Genomic DNA, 24,980 nt, shown 5'->3' on the forward strand with positions numbered 1-24,980 from the left:
TATTAGAGTAAGAGAACAGAACGTATGTGGTGCAGAGCTAGTTCAGGACCAGACTGAGAGAGAATTATGATATCATGATATCACCCCTGTTAAAATATATATATTATCTAAGTTATGCAGTAGCAAATTCAAAGTAAGTGATAAGGTGTCCATGGGTCAGCATTTTTTTTTCAGCATTTCCTGACTGGAGCTTTCAGCAATAATAATTATCTAGAAAGAACAAATATTGTCCTTATTGAGTGAACTTATTTTGTTAAGAGCTGTGTTAAAATGTGAGCTTGTTTTCAAACAGTGCTAGAAGCAGCAGACATGCCCAACCCATGAGCAGACCAATGTTCTGCAGAAAAAACACAAGATATGGATGTGGAGACTGAATTCTACTCATCTCAGGCATCTGGAGAAAAAGAGAGAGCCAGCAGGAGACAAAGATTATTTAATCAGGCAAGTAATTGGCCTTTGGTCCTAAAGACAGCTCAAGATATTAATTGGATTGGAAGAACCACTGACTCACCAGTTTGACCAGTGACAGATAGAGGAATAGACCAGCTGTCACAGTGAAGATCCACTGCTGAACTTCGGTGTGGGAGGAGACAAAGAGGCTGACGTAGAGCCCTGCAAAGGCAGTGAGGGTGCTGAGAACATTCATAAGTGCAGCTCGCTTCACTGGGAGACCAGAGCTCAGCAACACCGCAAAATCACCTATGCGAGAAAGACACCTCAACATGATCCCAGAAGGACTTGCACAACAGCATGTTTTAAATGACTGGTACTGAGAAATAAAAAAAAAAATAGGTCATCAGTGTTTGTGATTTACACATTTATGGCGTTTAACTGATGCTTTTATCCCAAAATTACAATTGAGCAGAACTTGAGCAATTGATGGATCAGGGGCTTGATCAGGGGAACCAACAGTTGTATCTTGGCAGTGGAGGGGTTTGAACTGGCAACCTTCTGATTACTAGTCCAGATCCTGAACCACTGAGCTACCACTACTACCTACAATTATTTTAGTACGTTTTATTACCTCTAATTAATTACCGTTTGTAAATTTTGAATATAACAGAACTAAGGAGAAAAGCATGGTAATATTTTCCTTCAAATCAGCAGAATGCTGTTTGCACATGTAAACCAATGGAGATAGCCATCTAACCTTACCTTCACTGGCTGCAATGACTGAGTAGTGTTTGTTTTTCTTTCCAGAGCAGTTACAAAGTTACAATGTTAATGTAAAATTAATTTAGGTCATTAGATCGAATTTAACCTCTAAATCAACTCACCCATTTCATGGGGGACCTCATGGCACAGGATAGCCACTGTAGTTGCCATACCAGTCTTAACTGAGCTGGAGAACGCAGCTCCCACTACCAAACCATCAGCAAAGTTATGGAGGCTGTCACCAACTACTACCATTACAGCCAAAAGAGGCATGCCTTGTTCTGAGACAACACAGGAAAAAGTAAAATGGTAATATGTAAAATTGACTTAATTATAATGGGGTTCTGAGTATGTATGTGTGGTAATGTGTGCTTGTAGGGAATTGTGTGTGCTTTTTTGTGTGTGCGGGTGTATGTACTTGTGTGTGTTTGTGAGTGTGTGCAAGCATGTGTGTGTGTTTGTTTTTTGTGTGTATGTGTGTGTGCATGCATGTGTGTGTTTGCGTTGTGCGTGTGTGTGTGTGTGTGTGTGCGCGCGCGCTTTTTTTGTATGTGTGTGTGCATTCTTTTACTCTGTTGCTGGTTGATGCTAGGCTCCACAGATTGCCTTTCTGTACACTCTCTCTCCTCCACAGTTCTCTGTACAAAAAGTCAGCAAAAGATCCACTTAGACATGTCCCTGCGAGTTAATAAATCAATCATGTCCTATGTTCTGCAGACACACAGGCTCCCAAGGAACACAGAGAACATGCTGACCAGCTGCAAGGTAGACACTGATTTCCCATGCTGCCCCTCTTCATTACAGTTAAGCTCCACAGACAAATCATGTAGGTGACCCTGTGAGGGGAAACACCATTTCACATCAAAACTGATTCCATGGACAAACAAACATACAGACACAAAGTATGCAAAAGTATCACAGGGTGAGAGACAGGGAAGTGTATTCAGTAGACAGCACCAGTATGTTAAATATGTTTAATGAGGAATTTAAAGAAATGGAAACAGATGCTGGGATGTTTCTGCTGTCACTCACATGCCCATGAGATGACATTCCAAAAGAGAAGACTCTCTCAATGAGGAAGAAGCCATAGATCCCAGTAATGATGCCTGCAACCTTCCACAGGTAGTCATTTTCTTTTGTGAGCTTAGGATCAAAATGCTGACTGTCCTCATGAAGGCCAAGGATCTCCAAAGTATATACAAAGGCAGAGATGGAATAGTTTAACTGTAGTGTTTTGCAGGCAAAGTGGAAAACAAAGTGTCCATGTTTTATTTTTGATAACCGAGAATATGAATTTTCACTAGAAAATACTCTTCCCTCACACCATTTCTAGCACAGGTAGAGAGAGGCACAGGGCAGCACACAATGCTGCCGGAAATATGCTAATCAAAAACAAAAACCAAAATGGTTGAAAGTAGAATGGCGGTGTTGTTGGCTGATCATTACCGCAAGCTCTAAGCTGAAAAGCAGAGATTGTTTTTTTGATTTTCTCACAGTGTACATCATACCTAATTCTCATCGTAGCACAACTCCAAATTGTGCAGTGGTGCCACAAACCCAAGGTGAGTAAATGCATCCAGCTATGGTAGAGTCACAGTACATTGAACTAAGAGGAGACATCTAACCGCTAAATCCTCAAACGTGTCTTTGAAAGATACAACGGCCTGTTTATGCTGATGGAGAGAAAAGGAACCTGGCCATTTTACCTAGTCATTGAGAGCACAGTCAATAGCAGACCCAATGACTATTAGCTATGGTTGAAAAGTGCAATAGCTGGGAATCAAATGAAAATACAGAACCCAGTTCTGTAGTTGTAGAAAGAGTATTTTAGGAATCATATTTGAGTGGATGGTTTTAGTTTACTCTGCGTGGCTTTACAACCAACATAAACATGTTACTGCTTTGTTGGGCTGAAAAAAAACTCATTCAGAAATTTGCTGGTAGTTCTCTTTACTGGTAAAACTTAAGCTGGTTTCAAAGAAATCCAAAGAAATTGTAAAGGAAGGGTCATCAGGAGCAGCTTTTTGCTTTCATATCCTAACGAATATGATTAAGCATAATTATTCACTGAGACACTTGAGGTGCAGACACCTCTGTGTTCATGAATCCACCTAGTGTCCCGATACCTGTGGTATCAGATGGAACAGAGCATCTCCTGAGAGTGTGCCCACGGCAAGCCCCACAAACATCTGCAGGAGGAGAGCGTAGGTCTCTTGACAGGAATTAAAAAAGATCAGGCAGATTCCCAGCATGGAGCCCAGTGTGATGAGCAGCACTGCCACTGTGCTGTAGCCATACTCTACCATGGAGAGAGAGAGAGAGAGAGAGAGAGAGAGAGAGAGAGAGAGAGAGAGAGAGAGAGAGAGAGAGAGAGAGAGAGAGAGAGAGAGAGAGAGAGAGAGAGAGAGAGAGAGAGAGAGAGAGAGAGAGAGAGAGAGAGAATGACCCTGTGGTATTAAATGCATTTTCTATGATTTTGTTCAGTTTATGAATCTTTTTAATGCTTGTACAACACTTGTAATTTTATAATGTGATGTCCATTTAATATAGAAGATAAATATGACAGTACTAATAACAATATCAGTATACTATTAAAATAATAATAAATACTCTGGATATAATGACATTCAACCTTGAGGATAGGAATGCAAACATTATGTAGAACTAAATTAGATAAACTGAATTAGAGAAGAAAAGTGAGCTGAATTAGGGCCTCACTCTCAATATCACTGGGAGGAGATGCACTAGCTGCTGGTAGTGGAGACTCACAGGCGTCACCCAGTAGCTGCTGAATGATTGCAGGACAGATGTGTCTAAAGTGTCCTCTGGATATTGACGAATGGGGATCCATGATGAAAATTTCCAGTAGCTCACTGGCTGAGAAACACATCTGAAGAAGCATCAAAAACCACCTCAGATCACTTGTCTCCATGAAAGCAATGTGGCCAACATACAGCAGACCTGTATTCAAGACAAACTGCTTTTCTTTTATTTGTTTATTTGCACCTGTGTCCAGTCTCTGGTTTCTCTTGTTAGTGGCAGACTGCATGCATAAGGTTGGTCTGGGGAGGAGTCTACAGTGCTCCGCCTCTCCCTGCCATGTGAGCTGTGAGTGACAGTGCCTCCTACACCAAGCTTGTATAACAGCTGTTCCAGGTCTGTAAATCAATCAGTTGGAATACACTTGCTGAAGCTGTGGCGTGCTGTGAGGTGCATAGACTGTATCATTTTCAAAAACATCTGTTCTCATATGCCATCGATTTTATAGCTTTGATTATATGCACGTTATATCTAATCTTATTTATTTTAATTAAACTTCTGTTTCATTTAAATTGTTTTAATTATTTTATTTTGTTAAATTAACTTTATATTTTAATAATGTATCTTTTAATTCTTTTTTTAATATTTAATTATCTAATTTCTATTTAAATGGACTATATTTCATTTAAATATATTGTTTTAAGTAACCTTTTTCTCATTTTGACAAAAACCTTCCTGAGGTAAGCTTACATCTCAAGCTCTATTAAATTCTTTCATGTCTGGTTAAAGCACTTTGAATTGCCTGTTTATGATAAGTACTATACAAATGATCTTGCCTTGCCTTGACTAAATAATAAGTAGCATGAACATATATTATGCCAATTGGGACATTCAGGACAAATTGTTATATAGACAAATATATGTTCTTATATTTGAGATGTTTGAATGTGTGTGAATGTGTGTAAGCTTAGGCAATGTAGTGCAAGACGTGTTTATTTGCATAGCATTTTTTCATACAGAACTATAATTCAAAGTGGTTTACACACAAAAATAACAGAATAAAGTAATAATAACAAAGATTATTACATGCCAAGATCTAACAACCCAGTACATTTTTTCTGCAAAATAAAATGAAGAAAGCTAAATAAAACAATTTAAAAATAGAATGTAATAATAAACAAAGTACAATTGATGTAAGAGAGCAAGAAAACAATTAAACACTATGGAATAATAAAATAAAAATACATTAAAAGACTATAGCGCAATAACAGTAACAATACAATACTGCTTAACATGGTGCAAGAGCTATAAGCACAAGAGAATGGTAATGTAATTTTAAGAATTCCTACATCCCTACACATCTAAATTCGACTGGAGTTAGTTCCAGTTATGTGGAGCACAAGTATTAAGTGCTGCTTCACCATGTTTGGTTTGAACTCTCGGCTCTACATGCTGGCTCGAGTCCATGTATTTAAGAGACCTACTGGGTTTAAAAGGATATGAAAAGGATTCTAGGCCTAATTCACTGAGTGATTTGTAGACTACTAGTAGGTTTTTAAAGTCAGTTGTATAACTTACTAGAGCCCAGTACACTTATTTTACGTGCTCTGCTCTTGTTGTCTCAGTTAAACCTACTGCAGCAGCATTTTCTGTGTCAGTTGTAGCTGAATTTGGTCTTTTTGGGGAGTCCAGTTAAACCACTACAGAAGTCAAACTTGACTGAGATAAAAGCATGCGCAAGTCGCTAGGTCTCAATGGTACATTAAATCCTTGATACTAGCTATATTCTTAAGATGATGGAAAGTTGTTTTGGTAAATGATTTGATGTGGCTGGTAAATGTGAGATTTCTGACAGTTTTAGGTCCAAGATATGTTTAAGATATGCAATAATTTTACCTTTTACATGTAGGTCACTGGTCCGGTTGAGAGACTGGAAGATGTAGTCAGTGAAGAAAGCAGGTGAGGGGAGGTTCCTTCTGCTTACACAATGGCCCTTGCGTAAGTGATAGATAATAGCTGCAGCCAATCGAGGAACAGAGGAGGACTCAACACCTCTGCTGTCTGTAACACCAACCTCCTCCATCAGATGTGCTGCATCAATACACTAATAATACATAGGCACACACACTAAATAATCTTCCACCATTATAGGTATACAGTATAATGTATATAAATTACACAATATGTTATAAACACAATAGTGCATGGGCTGCATTTACTAAAACATTATTTAATATAGCTCTAGAGGTCACGGCCTGTTACCTGAGTGTATTTGGAAGTGGGTCTTTCCTCTGGTTGGTAGTTTTGGTTAATGAGTTTAAGAATGCTCTCTGTCTCATTGGCCGAGAGGAAACTTTCATCTTCCAATGAGTGGAGTGTGGTCAGAGCCCAGACACAGTATGAGTAATCAGGAGGTAAGGGCGAAGAGGAGACATTGGAGGAACAGAGCTGTCTCATGTTGATGATGTAACAGAGCAGCACAGTGGAAAATTTAAGGTACTCCTCCCCACTGAGGTAGTCCTTTCTATCATTCTCCTGTACTGACAGTAACCAGTCTTGCGGGAGGCACTGAACATGGAAAATAACATAAGACTTTTAGTAGCGCTTCAACACAGTGAAATGGTTAGAAGTATTTACCTCATGACTGAAATGGAACAGATTAACAAGAAACTAACATACAAATGTTTTATTTCTGGCCAAAATTCTCCAGCAACTGCTATGTAACACATGTAAGACATAAGTAATGATAAACCTGTGTAACAGTGTTTGTAGTCATGTGTATCTTGTAATCTTGTGTATCTGAGAAAGTGGTCACTTAGTCAAAAGAGTCATTACTAGTCCTCTTCTAAATAGAAATAAAAAAATGTACATGAAACATTTAGTGTGTGAATATGTTTTCCATAACATGTTAACATTGTAGAAATAGAGACTGATTTTAAAATTCATATTATGCATTCAAATGAATCTAAAATTACTTACCAGCAATTAATCTTCAACAATTCTGTGTTTTTGTTGCCTATAAAAATATACTGAATATATGTATTTCCCAGTGAAAAACCAGGAGTGAGAGAAATACAATAGATAATAAACTAGAGTCATGACGGTGCTGTCAGGTTGGTGAAAGTATGTTTTTCTTTTTTGTTTTTTCTTTATAGGTCGTGACTTAACTTCATGAGGTCAACGCGTGCGTCGGCGTGGTGTTTTTGAGGTTTCACAATGTTTTTATTAATATTTTGGGAAAAAACAGCATAGAAAATAGAGTTCAAACATTTCCTCAATCTGTGCAACTTTCCCTTTACGTTTTGTCGATAATAAGAATAAATGGCGTGTTCGTGTGTCAACCAGGTCTTAGTCATCTATTTGCATGTGTGATTGATGGATTTGTGTTAGTCTGTGTGAATCTAACCAATAAACAATTATGAAATCAATTATGAAAGGCTTTACCCTTCACGTCAGAAACATTTCCTTCCTGGTTTAATTGACATCTAGCTAGCCAGCTAGCTAAAATGTTGCGCAACAAGTGTAGTTGCTAAAGTTGCAGTGATTTTGGAAACTAGTGACAAAGGTAACGGAGGTTAAGAGCCTGAGGGGTTTCAATCCTTTGATGAAGAAGAATAAAAGACTTCATCAATTCATATTTTTTCTTAATGATAAACTTTGCAACAATTGGTTTGTATTTATTTTACTCTTGACAGTTCACCAAACATAGGCAGATTGCAGCAGGAACCCAACATGATAGGCATCATCACATTATATAATGCACTGAGCCACCCGGACACTTAATGTAATGCAAATAAACGATGACTGGCTTCTCAACATGTGTTTTTAAGACCAAACTTAAAACTTCAATTTTACACAAGCAAATGGCTAATCAATAATGACATTGTGGTGAAAACATGCATACCTACTGAGTAATCTGAGGTTTATACTAGCTAGATACAGGTTCAACTTCTCATTTTACTAGCTCGTCATGTATTTAGCGTTAGCTAACTAATTAGTTAGCAGTGCTCCCTTTTGCTAAGAAACGATGTCTGAGCTAAGATAGCTAATGCCTTTGCTTTAGTGGTCTAATGTATTTTTGCTAGCTAAATTATATGTGTCTAGCCTTAAAATGTATGCATTATCATTACCTTCTCTTCTGCTTGCTGACTTCTGTGAATTTGTAGTTCTAACTTTGTGCATTGAAAAAAACTGAAAAGGCCTTAACCACTCAAGTGCTTGGAAAGATACTGGATCATTATGGGAAACGGCTAACTAGCTAAATAACGAACACTGGAAACGTCGCACTGAGCAATAGCTAGCTAACGCGATCTATTTCTCTATCTGTCTGCTAAATTCTGTAAATGTAAATGTATTCTATAAATCTCCATAACGAAACTACATGGATTAGTTTTAGCCTAGAGTTAGAAATCAAGCGTTAGAAACTCCTGTGTACAGCTTTCGCTGGATTTATGTGTTTGACGTTTTTCATATTAGCTGGTGCTTAGCCTTTAATTACCAGAGTCAGTGAGTTATCTGCAGTTAATTTACGCACTCCGCTTCTCACCTTGTAACAGAGATGATGAGTCCCATCAATGTGTTCTGGACACTGGAGTGCACGGAAGATGTCGCTGACCAATGTAGCCACATCTTCCTTCTGCAAGGCACCCTCACCCTCTGTTGCCGACAGCGACCAGTTGCTCAGAGCCACGAGAAGCCCCAGCAAAGTCCATAGCCTGCACAGCGTGGGCATCACACTGCCACACACAAATGCACACGTACGTTCCCCCAAGCCCTCTCCAACACAGACACAAGATGCAGAGTATGTTCTGCCTGCACAGGTGAGTGGAGATGGTGTCTAAACCAGACCGTTACAAACAGAAAAGATGATGTGAACTGAAGATGTAGAAAGGTGGTGATGTATCCATACAGAAACCGCTGCATGTGAATAAGAAATAGAGAGGAAGGGGTTGTTTTTAAGGAGCTGTAATTAATGGGTTCTTGTAATAGCGTTGGGAACAGCACGTGGACAGAGAAAGCCCCTTCAGTATTAATCAGCTCCCCTTAGTGTTCTTAAAAGTTGTTTTTTTCCGCCTCAAACCTTTAACGGTAGAGATCCCACAGGTTGCCAAAACCAAAAATACCTCCTCCGAAATTCTGCTTTACTTACAGAATGTCTGTAAACAAACAGTCTAAAATTTAGCTCCTTTACGAAATAACCAACCTCACCTTCTTTCACAGTGCTCCCAGTAGCTGATGAAGGAAATGTTCCCCTGCCCTCTGGTTCTGGAGGCAGAGAGAAATGCAAAGAGGGAATTCCAGAGCATGGGTGAAACCCTCTTATGAGCAGATTTGCATGTGCCACTTTCAGAGGATTAGTCGACGCTGCCTCAGTCTCATAGTTCAGAGGTTGCTATGGCAACATCAGGCTAACTTTAGCAATGTGGGTGCAGGGATCAAGGGGCTACTAGAGAGGGACAATAAGGAGAGGGAGAAAGAGCTGAAGATTAACAGGAAAATGCTTCAAACAGCCTGTAGTTTATGTTCACCACGTGGAAAGTAAATCTTTACGTTTTTAAGTGTGAAAAGTAATGTAGTCTGTAATTAAAAATGTATTGTAAAGGTTTTTTTTCTCTAGAACAATCTAAAACAAGGCTTTGCATTTGAACTCTTAGGTTTTCAAACATTTATTTACAATAAAAACATTAAAATGATCAGTGATGATGACAAGAACAAAAAGAACAGGACCAGCTTTGTAGAAGCCACGAGGTATGAATACAGCGGTGTACAGTTTAATTACTGTGTTATATGGTCAATTTATACTTTCCTCAGAATAAGAAATCTCTCAATACATGATAGCGTCACGTTCATCCCTTTGTATTTAACAGAATGGCCACTGTATTTGGTGTAGTTGAGCATCAATCAAATGTCATTTCTAAGTACAATGTGTGTGTGTGTGTGTGTGTGTGTGTGTGTGTGTGTGTGTGTGTGTGTGTGTGTATACACGTGTGGGTGGGTGTTATGCATGCTCATTTTGTTCAATGTTGGCAACCAGTCCCTTGGTATCCACGGTGGTTATAGATCGATCAGGGCTGTTGATGTAGAGTGTGTTGTCAAATGTACACTCTCCAATCACAGGTATGGAGGCCCTCTTAAAAAACAGGAAGGCAGCCAGCCCTGCCACGGCAGTTATCACGAGGACAACTGCTATAGTGATGCCAAGGTATCCATGAGGGGCCTCATGCACTGATAACGCTGCAGATCAGAGTTGAAGCTTATAAGGAGGATATCAACGATCAATGAACGCAAAAAAACTGTTCTTAATAGAACTCTCATCACAAAAAATATTTGATAGGGTCATGCATTCTCTACTTTTGTTTTTCATCTGGATAATTCATTTTGCTAGTATTTTTTAAAGGATGAGTAACTGAATTACTGTACTTACCAGGATCTGGCTGCTTCTCTGTTGGTGGTATAACTAAAAAAAAGACGTAGGCACTTACAGTGAGATCAAAGACCACAATAGCCAAGATCAAGCTAAAAGGTCATCTGTGTGTGTAAATGAGTGACTGACCTTTGGCAGTTTTGCATATGAAGGACCTGTAGTTACTGCATGGTGAAGTAAACCATAAGCCAGTGTCTGCTCTTACATCAATGCAGTCACCATGGCTACCTGGCATCCGTGGTCCCCAGCTAGTGTAGTCCACTACTGCATTATCAATCCACATCCAGTTGCCTGACAAACACACACACACACACAAACCAGGTAAATGCACAACAATTTTCATACGTGGAAACTACATGTACTGGCTAAAGACAATGGACAATGATGTTTCTTAGTCAGGTGAAGTTTTTAATGGGGCTGCAGACCTTCATGGCTTCGGTGCATGCCAATCCAGAAAGAAGGGGCCTCGTCCTGGAGGATCTCGAGGTTCTTGTGTATGAACTGGGATTCTAACCCATTCTCCACACTCACCAGTGATGCACCTGTGACCATCATCAAGACAAATCAGTAACTTAATATATGTTTAACACTAATGTGTCAACAAGGGCAAAATATGACTTGTTTTGACATCAACATTCATTTTGTTTTCATGTTTTTATGTAGGCCATAGAAACATATGTGTTTGTGCTAAAGGTAGAAGATGAAAGATGATGGACCATAGATAAACTCACAACTATTGTTTTTATTCACCATCTGCTTTCATTCACTAAAAATATTAAGTAGTATAATTAGTACCAAGTACAAAAGTAATTATACCAAGTAATTATAGCACCCTCTGCAGTTCACTTATAAACATTTCACAACTTCCTCTTTTTTTGGGAACAGAACAGCACTATTCTATTGTTAGTAAAGTATAAAACATATGTATCCATCACTGTTGGCTATAACAACTTGTAAGAGCAAGGAGTAGTTTCACATACATGTCTAATTACAGCTTTAGAAATGTCATTACAACTTCTCTTAAAATTAACTGCATTTACCAGATGCTTTTATCCAAAGCAACTTACAATTATAACTGAGTACAACTTGAGCAATTGAGGGTTAAGGGCTTTGCACTGGGGTCCAACAGTAGCAACTTGGTGGTGGTGAGGCTTGAACTGGAAACTTTCTGATTACTAGCCAAGTACCTTAACAGACTGCATGAAAGGTGGTTGGAATGTACCTTTGATGAGAGCTACTATACTCTATGTTTAATTTTTCTCTCTCTTCTTTATTTGTGAATTCAGTGATGACTTGTACCTAGCTCTTGAGGGAGGTAAGAGCTTGTTGACTCCACCATGGTTTTCACTTGTGCTTTTGTGCCTGATGGAAGGAATAAATGTCTTTTTCACTGCATTTCAAATATCCAACCTGGAACCTTCCTTTCATGTGTCTAATGGCCTAATGGTTTAACTGGAACACTTTACTAGCAAGTTAACTATTGTTTTTTGTTTGTTTGTTTGTTTTAGCAATGATTAATAAAGATGATATTACAATGTAAATGGACACATTTCGAATTCAGTTTTAATGCTAGGACAAAAAAATTAAATGACAGTTAGCTTGTATGCAAAAACTCAAAACTATTCTGCCTTGGAGGTTAATGGTCAATGGGCAGATATTAAGGTGATTGGTTAACAAGCAATGAGATTTTCATATATCTGACATAACGACACTAAAATTATAAAAAATAATTAATTGTTGTAAAATTATTGTACATTGTAATATCATCATCAAGCCTCACCACCACCAAGTTGCTACTGTTGGACCCCAGAGCAAGGCCCTTAACCCTCAATTGCTCAAGTTGTATTCAGTTATAATTGTAAGTTGCTTTGGATAAGACATGTTTCATACAACATAAATGGAACTCACTCTTTCCATGTTTTAACAGACAACATGAAAAGCCAATGACAATGAGAATAGTGTCAGGCCAGACTGATCATGTGGCTGGAATAGACATGTCAGCTTAGATTGAGAGCTGGCAGCAGCACACGTGGTAATGTTTGGGCTACCGTGCACACCACAACTGTTCCTGTCAGGGGTGAGAGCAACGTAAAAGAAAATAAACAGAAAATGTTAATGAAAAACCCGAGCAACAGTGTTACTGAAGAAGGTGGACATCCCAAGGCTCAAAAGATGAGGAGATTGATGAAAAAAGGGCCTGAGGAATTCGGTAGTGTGGAGATATTCTGCCTGTTTAAAGTCCAACAAGAAGCAGAGTAACATGCACTGCAAATTGTGTCAAAAGCATGTTCCCACAAAAACAGGTAATGCCACTAATATTTTGTACCAGCTTAAGCAGTGCCATCCATTAGAGGCAAACACGACTTTACAGTTCCAGACCTAAGCAGGTGCTGTTGGTCCCCCTAAAACAACCGGTGTGATACATGTGCAACATCAACAGACCATAGTATCTGCTTTCTCCAGTGCCATGCCTTAACGACAACCTACCACCCCCCCCCCCCCCAAAAAAAACCCCAAAGAGACACAGTAATATCACAAATGCAATAGCTTACTTTACTGCAAAAGACATGATGCCAACAAGCATAGCTGACAATGCTGGACTTGAGTGACAGATTAAAGTAAGTGACCCTTTCTTCCAACTCCCTGGCTGTAAATATTTCTCTCAGACGGCACTTCCTCAGCTATACGTGGAGTGTAGAGAAATAAGTGCGCCATACTTCGCTACCACATTGGATTTGTGGACAAGTTGCACATCTGAAACATATATGACCCTCACTGCCCACTTCACTGACTAAGATTGGAATTTGAAAAGCAAATGTTTCCAAACTGCCTCCTTTCTTGAAGATAATGGCGACGTCATTGCTTTAGGATTGACAAAAGAACTTGCATCCTGGGGACTGAGTGAAAACAAACTGGGATGAATATAGTGGCGACATCACTAGACATCTGGACACGGCTGCAGTGTGGCACCTACTTCACTCAGCTATCAGTAAGTTGGTGAGCAGATTTATATGCAATTATATTTTTATAATTTATATACCTAGCAAACCTCTTTTGGCAACCTTACTTGTATCTCCAGCTCAGATTACGATGGAATAAGGAGCTTGAATTCCCATATTACCTAAGTGTATTATTAAGAGTAATAAAAATGATGGTAATTTAAATTACCAAAAATTACCAAAATACTCAATTGGTTTCTCAAAAGTTCAGACTGATTACAAAAATGATTAAAGTTTATTTGAAACTCAAAAACTACTGACTTGAATGTTTGTTACTTATTTAAATGTTTTTAGTTATTTTAAGTTTGGTATTTGATTTTAGGTTTAGTAGTTTTTCAGCATGAGAGCTTTATCTCTGCACAGAAAAAATAACTAGATATTAAGTTTAACCTGTATATTTACCTTCATTTCCTCAGAAAGAGCAGGAAAAGACAATAGGGTGGAGCGAGTTGTGGGTGTATAAAAGTGGTGACTGCTTTCAGTTTCTCTTGGAAGACGGAGAGAGACATGGCAACTGGCCGGGCAGGGCATCACCTGCCCCAACACAAGCTGGCAAGGTTCACATCAAAGAATCATTGAAGGGTGTTAGAGAAGCAGAAGGCCATCTCTCAGGTACTCAGTATAAATAAGATCACCAGGCACTTGGTTCCCACCTGGCAGGACGTGGATGTGATGGAGTCCCTGCATGAGGCCTTGAATTAATTACTGGAATTCACTGATTCGCTCTCTGGTGAATCTTATGTTAGTGTGTCCTACATCAAGCCAATACTGCATCTCTTCAGAACACAGATTCTGAAGACATCTGAAGGTGAAAAACAGCTCATAAAGAACAAAGATGACTGTCATAGCAGGCCTCGTTGAAAAGTATGCTGACCAGAAATCTGATGACCAGCTTGATGTGGCAACCTCTGTGGAGCCATGCTTCAAGGTACAATACATCAAGCCAGAAAAAAACGATGCCATCAAAATGAGAGCAGGCAAGTGACATACAATGTGTGGACAACAACGAGAAAAACAAGAAAAAAAAACAGGAAAGAGAGCAGGTTAAAGGCTGACCAAGCCATGTTGTTCAAATAATTCTGTTAATAAAATTAACGAACAAATCATGGTGCCAGGAGTTAAAGCTACTGTAGTCTGGGCATTGTGAAAAGTGACATGGATGCTTTAAAGTGTCTGGAGAACCTGGAACGCAACGGTAATGTTGACGGCAGTTGGCGCACTTTCAAACAATCGTTTTTTGCTGTATGTCAGAGCTATCAGGCTGGACACAAAGCCAGACATGAGAAATATTGCTGTGTTTCTTAATGTTACAAACAAACAAGGCATCGAAGTCTAACCCTAACCCTAACCCAACATTTGTGTTTGGAGAAGGTGAAGATAAAGATAAGCTTGAAGAATTGTTCATGAAATTTGATGCTCACTGCTCAATGTTTTCCATTCTCAGATACAGAAGTAACAGTTACCTGACACTTTTATCCAAAGCGACTTATAATTATGACTCAGTACAAGTTGAGCAATTGAGGATTAAGGGCCTTGCTGAGGGGAACAACTTCATAGTGGTGGGGTTTGAACTAGCAACCTTCCAATTACAAGTCAAGTTAACCACTGAGCTATGACTGCCTTAACACAAGCCATTTGAAAACCTTTTTGATGGACATTTAGCTCAACGTGCTGACATGCAATTTTGATTTGATTTGACCAAAATGGTCTTCGGTAAATAGATAAGAGAACATCTATTAAAAGAAGCAGAGCTAACCCTGGAGGGAGCTAGTAAGATATGCCAAGCAAATGTGAAGACATTCAGTAAGTCTGGTTTACTCACTGGTGCGAATGAGGATGCAGCCATCGGTGTACTCTTTTCAGACATGAAAAAGCATGCGTATCCACTGGCCAGTCGTTAAACAAAAAGAAGCAATGCTCAATTGCAAGCAGTGTGGTACCCATCATCTTCCAAAGCAATCCCCAGTATATGGAAAACATTGTTCTAAATGCCATTATAGAAACCACTTTTCAAACAACGATTCTCACAAAGGAAAAATGAAAGGAAAGCACAATCTGTTAATACAATAAGACACATATCTGAGTCAGGAGTCAAACTGGACACTCTGGAGGTTGTAGCAAAACAACGGACTCTCAATAAACTTCTTACAATTGTAGACAACACATTATATCCCCTGCTCGGAACGGTGGAAAAACAGAGAAGGACATTCAGGGGCAGATTGATTTAGCTCTGCTATGCCAAAGAATGATGAGTAAGATCATTCTTCCACACTGCAATAAGGCTATCCAACATGCATCCTTTCTGCAGGGACACTACTGATCTCCTGCTTTCTGAACTGTGCTGAGGTATACCTTCACTTTTATTTTGCACTTTAACTGAGTACTGTGATCATTGCTTCTCTTACTAATAAACATCTCACAGTCTTCTATCCCATAACTGTGTTAGTGAAACACCTGCTGATGCTGCTCATATAAATGTCATGTACATACCTCATATGTATATCAGTACAGCTTGCTTCTGTAACTGTGGTTTTATCTGCTCTAGTAATTCTATTTGATCTTGTGATTTTATTTCTAGAATGTCCTCCAGTACCCCCCCCCCCCTATTTTTAGACTAACTTATTGTACAACAGCAGTCATCAAATTGTCAAAGACAGTGATAAATACGTATGTATGCTACTGTCACACAGCAATTTTTCTCAGGAGCAATAAAGTGTTATCTTAAGTTGGACACTGGTGCAAAAGCAAACCTGATTAGCATGTCTGATATAATAGAAAAGTCAAAATATGAAGATTAGTACTATTAAAAGGACTACATTGGATAAATAATTGATTGTGCACTTGCAGGTTGAAAATAACCATGAAAAACAAAGTGCATTACTTGTTCCCTGTCGTTGCTACTGGATTCACTATTAGGGGATAAAGCATGTGAGGATCTGAAACTTGTCAAAAGGATTTACCACATTACTTGTGATCATACATTTGGACACCAAGTGATCCCATTAATACCATTGTGCATGATTTCTCAGATGGCTTCAAAGGATCTGCTGTGCTACCACACTCAATCAAAACTCAGCTAAAAGAAAATGCTCAGCTAGTAGTCCATCCTGTGCAAAGGGCTCCTGCAACATTGCGAACAAGATCGAAAAAAGAACTGGATAGGATGTTAATGCTTGGAGTGATTAAGAAAACTAAAGAACCTACAGAGTGGGTGAACTCCATGGTCTGTGTGAGAAAGAAAATGGAGATTTTAGATTATGTCTAACGACTCTTAATGAAAACATCCGGCAGAAGCAATAGCAGATTCCCTGGATGAAGAAATCACCAGCGAAATGTCAGATGCAAAATATGTCATTAGAATTGGTGAGTCACAAGGGTTCTGGCAGCTAGACAAGGACCATACCAAACTAGAAAACTGTTACCAAGTAGCTGCCATGGCGTAGCAAGTGGTTTATAGGGTGTTACCAAGTGCTTGCTATGGTACCTCCAGTGGTTGCTATGTAGTTGCAAAGTGGTTTCCATGGTTCCTAAATGATTGAAAACAAGAAATGTGTAAGCAGTTAGTGTGTAACCAGTTAGAATGGGCATGGCTGTGTGTGCAAAAGTTTTGAACAGTCCTCCTTTCATTTCCTATTGGAAAAAGAACTTGCTATGCAGCAACCGGTCATCCAATCAAAAAGCTAAATACAAGCACATATTTCCCAATCCAACATTCCGGAGTTACACCCGCAGTCACTACTACTGCTCCTTAAATAGACCATATTGTAGATGCACTTTTACTTAGACTTCCTTTAGGGATGCTGTCTGCATCAGAGATTTTTCATAGAGCTGTGGAACATGTCACTGAAGGACTTTATGTGTACACTGATAACACAAGTGTCTGGGGCTCTTCACTCCAGGACCACAAGACACTGATATGTGTCCTGAAAAACATCAGAAAAAATGAGCTAAAGCTCAACAAAAGCAATGCCATATGGAACATGACAAGGCCACTTGAAAAACAAGAGGTACTATGCTTTATGAGGATGGTAAATTTCATGGGCAAAATCATTCGCAATCTCACAGCAAAAACATTCACCTGCATGCACGCCTGTGTAAGACAAATGAAATAATATGAACAGATAATCATGAGAATGAGTGCCAAAAGCTAAAAACAGCATTGACCATGACACCTGTGCTTACTTTTTCGACACAACAATGAGCATCAAGATATCAGCAGATGCCTCAAAGGTTGGTCTAGGCTCTGTGTTACTTGTGGTAACCAGTGAAAACCTGTTGCTTATGCATCCAGAACTACAAATAAGGAATGCACATTTGCTTGGATTGAAGAAGAATGCCTAGGACTGGCATTTGGACTCCAGAATTCCATGGCTAAGTTTATGGCCTTCAAGTTCACAGTGGAGACAGATCATCATCCATTAATTGCAATTATCAAAAAATTAAAATGTCACCAAGAATTCAATGTCTGATGATGAAATTGCAAAGGTACGACTTTGATTTCATCTATGAACCTGCTGGTAGGTGACTTACCAACAGTACCTCACAGAGAGAAGGTAGGAGTAGATCTCTTTCATCTGAAAGGTAAAGACTATATAGTTGTCACTGATTACTATTCAAACTTTCCTGAAATGGCGCTACTTTCAAGCACATCAGCAAGCTCTGTCATCATACAATGAAGTCGATTTTTGCAAGACATGGAATTCCAAATATAGTTGTGAGTGATAATGATCCATGCTTCAGTTGCAAAGACTGGCATGAGTTCTCGCAATGTTGTTCCCTATTTAAGACACTTTTGACTTCCAACATGTCACATCTAACCCTTTATATGCGCAATGCAAGGGCAAAGCAGAAAAAGGTGTGTACATTCACAAGCAACTCCTAAAAAAGGCCTGAAGGTTCTGCTACCTGGGACACTTCTTCAAGAAATGGCTCCAAGGAAATGCATTATAAAAACTGAGGCAGGATAACTGTAAAACCTGAAAGCTTTAAGATTTTAGTCTGAGAGTTAAGATTTTAGAATTAAGATTTCATTTTATTCGGAGGTGACTAAAACATTTTGCGTTCTTCTGTATGCTAGGGTACACCCCCCATAACCTCCCATAACCTCCAGTAATGTCATATGTTACATGTGCATTTGTTCCGATTTCTCACTACACCTCCCTCAGGTGATGTGTGTTGTGCCTCATTTGCCACACCAGCTGCCACCTGTGGGTGATGTTATTACGTTGTTCCCTAATTAAGCTGCTTTTTTATTATGACCTTGTCAGTCACTGTGAATGTTATGTCGGTTTCTTTTGTTCTTGTTAGTGCATTTTATGTTCAGTTTCATTTCAATTAGTTTCATTGAACTCTTCAGTTGAAGACTTGTGTTTGTGTCTTCCTTTTTTTCCTGCATGTTCTTTGCCTATGACAATGTACAACTTGAAATCTTTTGACTGGTCAGAATTAAGACTTTTATATTTGTATTACCCATTTTATTTATTTGGAATTGACCAAAGAATTTAGTTGTCCATTTTTGATTGTATTCTCCTGTAACACTTGAAGCTTTTAACTATTCAAAATTAAAATTTAAGTCTATTATATATATGCATATATATATATTTTTTACTTGAAATACAGTTGAATAATTATTGTCACAATTAGTCCCTCCCAGCTTCCATGTTTTCCCTGTCTTGTGTACTTTAGTTCCGTTCTGTAGTTTCGTTTTCTCCACCCTCGTTTGAGTTTCCACACCTGTCCCTCGTTTCTAGTTTTGTTAAAATTGAATAAAATGAACCAGACTTGTCTCAGTGAGACTGGCTTATTGTGTTAATTTGCCTTATGGAACACCTCCTGGTCTGAACTTTTTTATGGTTGCCTTCTATGATCTCAGTTATCCAAAATTGTCCATTTTGAGGCTATCTATCATCCTGTGATGTATCTGCCACTGGTTTATGAACCTCTCTGTTTTATTGATGATTAATTGGGTTTTCCCACTGAACCATATTTTACATGGGTGACCTATTGTCTCCTGTTTGTTATTGGATGGGATAATAGCGATGGGCCTACCCATTCTAATACATTCTACTGTAGCGTGGGCCCAGTTCTCCCTCCTGGAGGCCATGAAAGCATAGCAGTGTCCTCGGAATGGGATCCAGGTCTTGTGTCGCTTTGGTTCAGGGCAGTTTCCAGGGAGCTGAGGAGGCTCAGAGGGGGCAACATCTGTAGACAAAGAACAAAATGAAAGAAGCTTGTTGCGGTACATACACTGAAAAAAGGTATAGTTCAAATTCATGGCTGCTTCTAATCTTCTGATTTTTTCTCAGTTTGTAAATCACATAAGAAAGAAAAAACAGAAAGTTTGCTTTTAAAACTTTAAGATACCACTAATGTATTGACATGTTCCTTGACATCTATGCACTTCTTCAGATGCACTAGATGCACCGTGTGGAAGACTATGACAGCTAAATTTTGTGGTGTTTATATATTTTAGCTACTTAAATATTTGATTTACATTTTCAAAGTAAAATATGGCACCCTTAAAAGGCTGTGTTAAAAAAAAAGGAATGACTTTGCATTCCCCAGCAAATGCTGCAGTTCTGGCATGCTCATTAAGGATCTGGAGCCAAACATTCGTAAAACTGCTTTTTGAGTGTTGTAAAAATGCTATATAAATACATTTGACTTTGACTTTACATAATATATACCCTGCACCCATGGCAAATTATGCAGAAAAATACAAACCTTTGTGAACATGCTGTGTTTAAACATTGAACTGATATGTCACAGCATGGCCCATTCATCCTAGACTCCTCCACATATTCCTCTGACTTCACGTGCGTGTGTGGATCTCTCGTCCCGCCCCTCCCTTTTTAACTGATTAATGTGTCACACCTGTCCCTAGTTGTTGCCTTTGTTAGCATGTATGTTTAAGGTTCTGTTCAGTCATTGTGCTGTGTCGATGTTTGATCTAGTGTATGATATTGTTAGCTGTCTTGCTAACACATGTGCTCCTTTTTGTCTTATTTTTGTGTAGTGTTGCTGTTCATCTTTTACATTCGTTTTGTTCCTGTAAAAATAAACACATCTATCTAAACTACTGCTTGTTAAATGCATTTTTGGTTGAACACCAAAAATAGATAAGTATATTAATGTTCATATAGCCCCAATATTGTTGCTTTTTACAAAGTAGCAACTTTATTGTGTGATTCCTCATATATCTTATGCACTGTAATTTCTTTTACCAGGGTTGCATGTTCAGTTCTATATATTTGGTTAGTGTATGCTTTGTGCAATGTTTGCAGCCTGTATCTAGGCTTTCTCAGTTGTACCCATATACTGAACATGCAAGCTCCACTCCTGACGGAAATATAAAGATATGCTGTAAAACATTTGCAATGTCATCACTTTTTTTTTCGGTAAACTAAACACTGACTAACAAATAATCACTGTCATAAATTACTCTCAATATTTTTACAATGTCGTCCCCTGGTACTAACTCAGTAAGCAGCTGAACAGTATGATAATTTGATATAATTTAATGAAGATATATAGTAATGGCATCAAACTGACCACTTCCATGTTTACCAGTGATTGAGGGGATGAATGTGTTTGAGTTTTTAAAATGTACCACATTCCCACAATTCTTTTAGCAAGCATCCCCATGGGTTACATATGCATGGTGGACATTCAGAATTTGAGAGTGAGGAGAATGAACAAGAAAAAAGAATGGGAATTGAGGCACAGAGAGAAGAGATAAGAAGAAGCTAGATTAAACTAGCTAGATTCACAGGCCTGCCACCAATGCTGAAAAAAAAATGCTAGAAGAAACACTGCAGTGGTCTGCTTGGCTGTGCTGAGTTGATGACATCTAAAATATGGCAGAGCAGCAAAATTGCATCTGCTCTGTAACATTTCTTATGGGAGAAGGTCTGGTATCCTGCTCAAGCAAGTTACTTTCCTCTCTGTGTACTCCTACAATTGCAATTGCAAAGTCTGTCTTTATGCTCAGTCAAAACAGACCAGCAATGTGTGGTGTGGTGTTAAGCATTGCCAACGTCATATGCGAATTAGGACAAAATGTGGTAGCACCATATATCACATGGTAAAACACACTGGGCTACCTGGGGAACGCTTGCAGAGAGAGTAGTAGGTATTGCTGCAGTTTGCTGTTTTCCAGTATCCATCCGTGTCGATATACACGCAGGCCTTGTTCTGACTCGGCTCTCCCTTTCCCCAGTTAACATAGCTCAGCATCCAGTTGTCGACCCAGTGGTACTGCCCCTCTGTCTGCAAACAACAGCACATACTCAGTTAGAGAGAGAGAGAGAGAGAGAGTGTGTGTGTGTGTGTGTGTGTGTGGGGGGGGGGTTACAGGTGTGTACTGGAATACTTGTACATGGCATCATACATGACGAGCATTGAGCAGTTGCGTGTTGGCATATCATGCAGGATGTGTGTGCTTCTACATTTTTGGTCTAGAATTTCCTCGTTTTTCTATTAGGGTTGTACATAAAAGCGATACAAGAAAAAACAAATTTCTCAGTTACAGCCACATTAGGCCTTGGCCCTTCTCAGTGGCTCCATCTCTGCAAAACAGACTAACATACATACCAAGAAGCTGTTGAGGCCGATCCACGTAGGCTGTTTGGATCTGTCAATCCTGAGAATTGTTAAAGCCTGGGTGATGGAGTCCAGAACACTGGCCAAGTCAGCATCGTCCGCCCTGCACTGCCTCCTGGCCTCGTCCCAGTTCATCTTCTCCGTCTGTAGCTTGTATGAGTTGTTTCCCAGCGCAAAATATGCCTGTGGTGATGCCGATGTCACTGGAACTTGGATTTGAGAGTCTGAAACAGATCAAGCAGACATGGGATGCAGTGGGTTTAGCAATATTGTTGTACCAGCTACCATCGTGGGCATAAGAATATAACTAGTAGAAAAGTGCATCTTGATACAAATAAAAAATTATATGTAATATGTTCAAAATATTTATGCCAAACATTTAATTACAACAGATGATTTGTAAATATTCTCCTTACCATAGACTGAACAATCAATTTAGGAAAACTGACCCCAGAATATTTTTACAAAGCTAATGTTATTACACCACAGCATCAAGCTCCTGTGTAATTGTACTCATTAACACACTACCGACAAGTATTTCAAACACTGTATTCAAAATGAACTGGATTAAAATGGTTATTGTTCAGGGTTAACATAAATTGAATTCAAAGTCCAAACGCACTAGTCCAATGATTTAAAGATGTGATAACCAATTACACATAATCTACAAATTCCATCTAATTGCAAATTAAAAATAATTTAAATGTAATACATATAATTAAAATACTGCCCATCTATGCTGATTAGGATTAAAACTACTACTCACCAATGTTCCTCTTGCAGATGAAACCTCTCTTCTCATTGCAGTCTTCAACCTTCCACATGCCAGTGATCCTGTTTGTCTTCCTCACCATAATGACACAGTCAAACTGCAGGTAATGATGATTAATTATGTAATTTATTGTCCACAATCAATGGTTAGGTCATATTGGTAGAACATCTTACATCATTACCTCTGGGATTCAGAGTCATTGTTTAATGTTGTAAGTTATATATTGTTCGAGTATAGACCACTGAAGTTGTATTGTCATTCAGTCATTGGGACCATGCTGTTATACCCAAATAAGTATTCTAGTTCATTGGTATATTGGACTCTACCCTACTCTACTGGTTAATATGTATTCTATGAGTAAATGACAAAGGACTTTTGTAAGTAGTTCTGGATAAGAGCATCTTCAAAATGCCGTAAATGTAAATAAGGTACTCTGGATCTAAATGGCTTTCTTTTACTGAGAATAATGGGGTACTTGAGAATCACACCATGTGTTAGCAAAAATGTTTGTTATCTGATATGGTCCTACACACATCTTCTCTCATATATCACTGGATCATTTGAATACTGAGGTTGTTAAATAATTAAAAAAAAAACATTGCTACAAAAATAAGATAGCTAAGGGTACTGCACATTAAATAGATGTCATAGGATTAGCAAACTCATGTTACTGTAGCTTCAAACTTCAATTTAGTCAAGCTAGCTTCTATTCTGTCATAAATTAGATAATTAGAACTATTTCATAGGAAATTATCTGGTTATCTAACTTTATCTGATACTGAGGAGATAGACCTTTACCTTCTGTTCATAGTTTTCTTTGACAAGCCTTTTAAGATGACTTGCACTCAAAATATACTGCTAAACCTGACCAGACTAAAATGGTTTTCACATCTTTACATTTACTCGTCTGGTCATTCTTGAAAAAGACCAAATACAGAGATGATGGCTGTAGCCTGCCTCAAATAAACTTACTGACATCATTTTAACATTTGTACACTGGCTTTAGCTTGGTCATGGCAATGTAGATAGCGATAGGATGGTGAACCTCGGCTGGACAGATCATGACAAAGCTGGTAGCCTACCACATGCTGCCACCCATGATGACATTTTCTGAATGGCCCACTAGCGGTTAAGCAAAATTACAAAAACTGCAACATTTTCTGCTGCTGGTTTTCCAAAATTTTCTGCTGCTGGTTTTCCAAAATTATCTAATCTTGTTTATGTTGCCTTTATTTAGTTTGTTTTATATTTGTATTATTGGTTGTGCACTGTGCAATTCCTAGTATCCAATCATTATTTTCTCATTATTTTTCATCGTTTCCCCTAAATGTTTGTCTTGTGACACAGCCCGGACACCAATTCCCATCATGCCTCGGCAGAACACCAGAGATTAGCATCTCCAGAATATTGAGTACACCAGACTCAAATTATCCATTTAGTATTTAAGATAAGCTGTTACTCTTTCCCAGTGCAAAGTATAGCAATTTCATTATTCGCACTGAGCATTTGTTTTGGATTGCTTTTCTCATGTTTTCTACCTGATTTTGCCCTGTCAACATGTTTATTGTTACTGTGGTTTTGACCCATGCCTGTACCTGACTTCACATTGGACAACCTTGCCTGTTTGTTCAGCCTCTGTATCACCTCTGACTACTGCCTGTTTTTGGATCACGTCTTACCACTGTCTTTCCCCAAGTAAATCGATATTCAGTCCTAATTCATGAACAAGTCTTCTAAGTCATCCTGCAGTTTTTGACATATCCATAACATTGAACCATCTTTATCTGTGAACTATACTTCTATGCTGCTTCTGTAGCTCAACTGAGCAAGCTAGGCAGCTAGCCAACATAGTGACAAGTAAACAACAAAGCAATGGTTTGCAAATCTTTACCATTAATTGGAATACTATTAATCTTTGTTAACATTTGTTTGTTAATTGTAATTTGTTCATTTTTTTGTTAATTTGTAAATGTCTACCATAATAGAAATTAAAGAGCTATGTGCTAGAGAAAAGCATAATAACCAAAAGATATTATCTTTACCATATCAGTGCCGTGTCAGTATTGTGTTTATATATTAACTATTATTAAAAGCTTGATTAACTAAACTGTATTTTTTGGCAACTTTCAGTGATTTCTGACTTTCAGTGATCATCTTGGCTGAGCAAATGGCCACTGAAAATTTTGTGTGTGAAATAGTCTGAACAATATTCATCAACTTCAAATGTATTAATATTATAAAATATGTATTAATAATATAAAATATTATT

The 24,980-nt window shown here is 38.5% G+C and overlaps 2 protein-coding genes across 6 annotated transcripts in view; both read right to left on the reverse strand.

Annotated features, from left to right (window-relative positions):
* Positions 1-9,913, reverse strand: part of LOC113583188 (zinc transporter ZIP12) — a 10,253-nt gene extending 340 nt beyond the window's left edge. Inside the window, exons 1-13 of one of the 5 annotated variants that reach the window (XM_035536642.2) lie at positions 9,124-9,913; positions 8,462-8,651; positions 6,178-6,483; positions 5,812-6,019; positions 4,162-4,313; positions 3,874-4,045; positions 3,282-3,454; positions 2,188-2,340; positions 1,911-1,991; positions 1,727-1,793; positions 1,278-1,436; positions 512-699; positions 1-394 (exon numbers count right to left, since the gene is read on the reverse strand). The exon at positions 1-394 is cut by the window's left edge and continues 340 nt beyond it. In XM_035536642.2, coding sequence (XP_035392535.1) covers positions 266-394; positions 512-699; positions 1,278-1,436; positions 1,727-1,793; positions 1,911-1,991; positions 2,188-2,340; positions 3,282-3,454; positions 3,874-4,045; positions 4,162-4,313; positions 5,812-6,019; positions 6,178-6,483; positions 8,462-8,651; positions 9,124-9,221 — 2,076 coding nt within the window. In that variant the 5' untranslated portion in view covers positions 9,222-9,913 and the 3' untranslated portion in view covers positions 1-265. Of the gene's footprint in view, positions 395-511; positions 700-1,277; positions 1,437-1,726; positions 1,794-1,910; positions 1,992-2,187; positions 2,341-3,281; positions 3,455-3,873; positions 4,046-4,161; positions 4,314-5,811; positions 6,020-6,177; positions 6,484-8,461; positions 8,753-9,123 lie in introns of those variants that run through there. The other 4 variants (XM_035536644.2, XM_035536646.2, XM_027019375.3 and 1 more) reach the window with 4 other exon arrangements.
* Positions 9,914-24,980, reverse strand: part of LOC113583179 (macrophage mannose receptor 1) — a 27,577-nt gene continuing 12,510 nt past the window's right edge. The window contains exons 21-28 of the mRNA XM_081694426.1: positions 22,706-22,808; positions 21,931-22,163; positions 21,441-21,606; positions 19,387-19,539; positions 10,765-10,881; positions 10,568-10,630; positions 10,340-10,372; positions 9,914-10,149 (exon numbers count right to left, since the gene is read on the reverse strand). Of these exons, the coding sequence (XP_081550552.1) occupies positions 9,914-10,149; positions 10,340-10,372; positions 10,568-10,630; positions 10,765-10,881; positions 19,387-19,539; positions 21,441-21,606; positions 21,931-22,163; positions 22,706-22,808 (1,104 nt within the window). The remainder of the gene's footprint in view (positions 10,150-10,339; positions 10,373-10,567; positions 10,631-10,764; positions 10,882-19,386; positions 19,540-21,440; positions 21,607-21,930; positions 22,164-22,705; positions 22,809-24,980) is intronic.

Source organism: Electrophorus electricus, chromosome 13 (assembly GCF_041902795.1).
Source record: "Electrophorus electricus isolate QZ-2024a chromosome 13, ASM4190279v1, whole genome shotgun sequence".
In the NCBI taxonomy this organism is placed as follows: Eukaryota; Metazoa; Chordata; class Actinopteri; order Gymnotiformes; family Gymnotidae; genus Electrophorus; species Electrophorus electricus.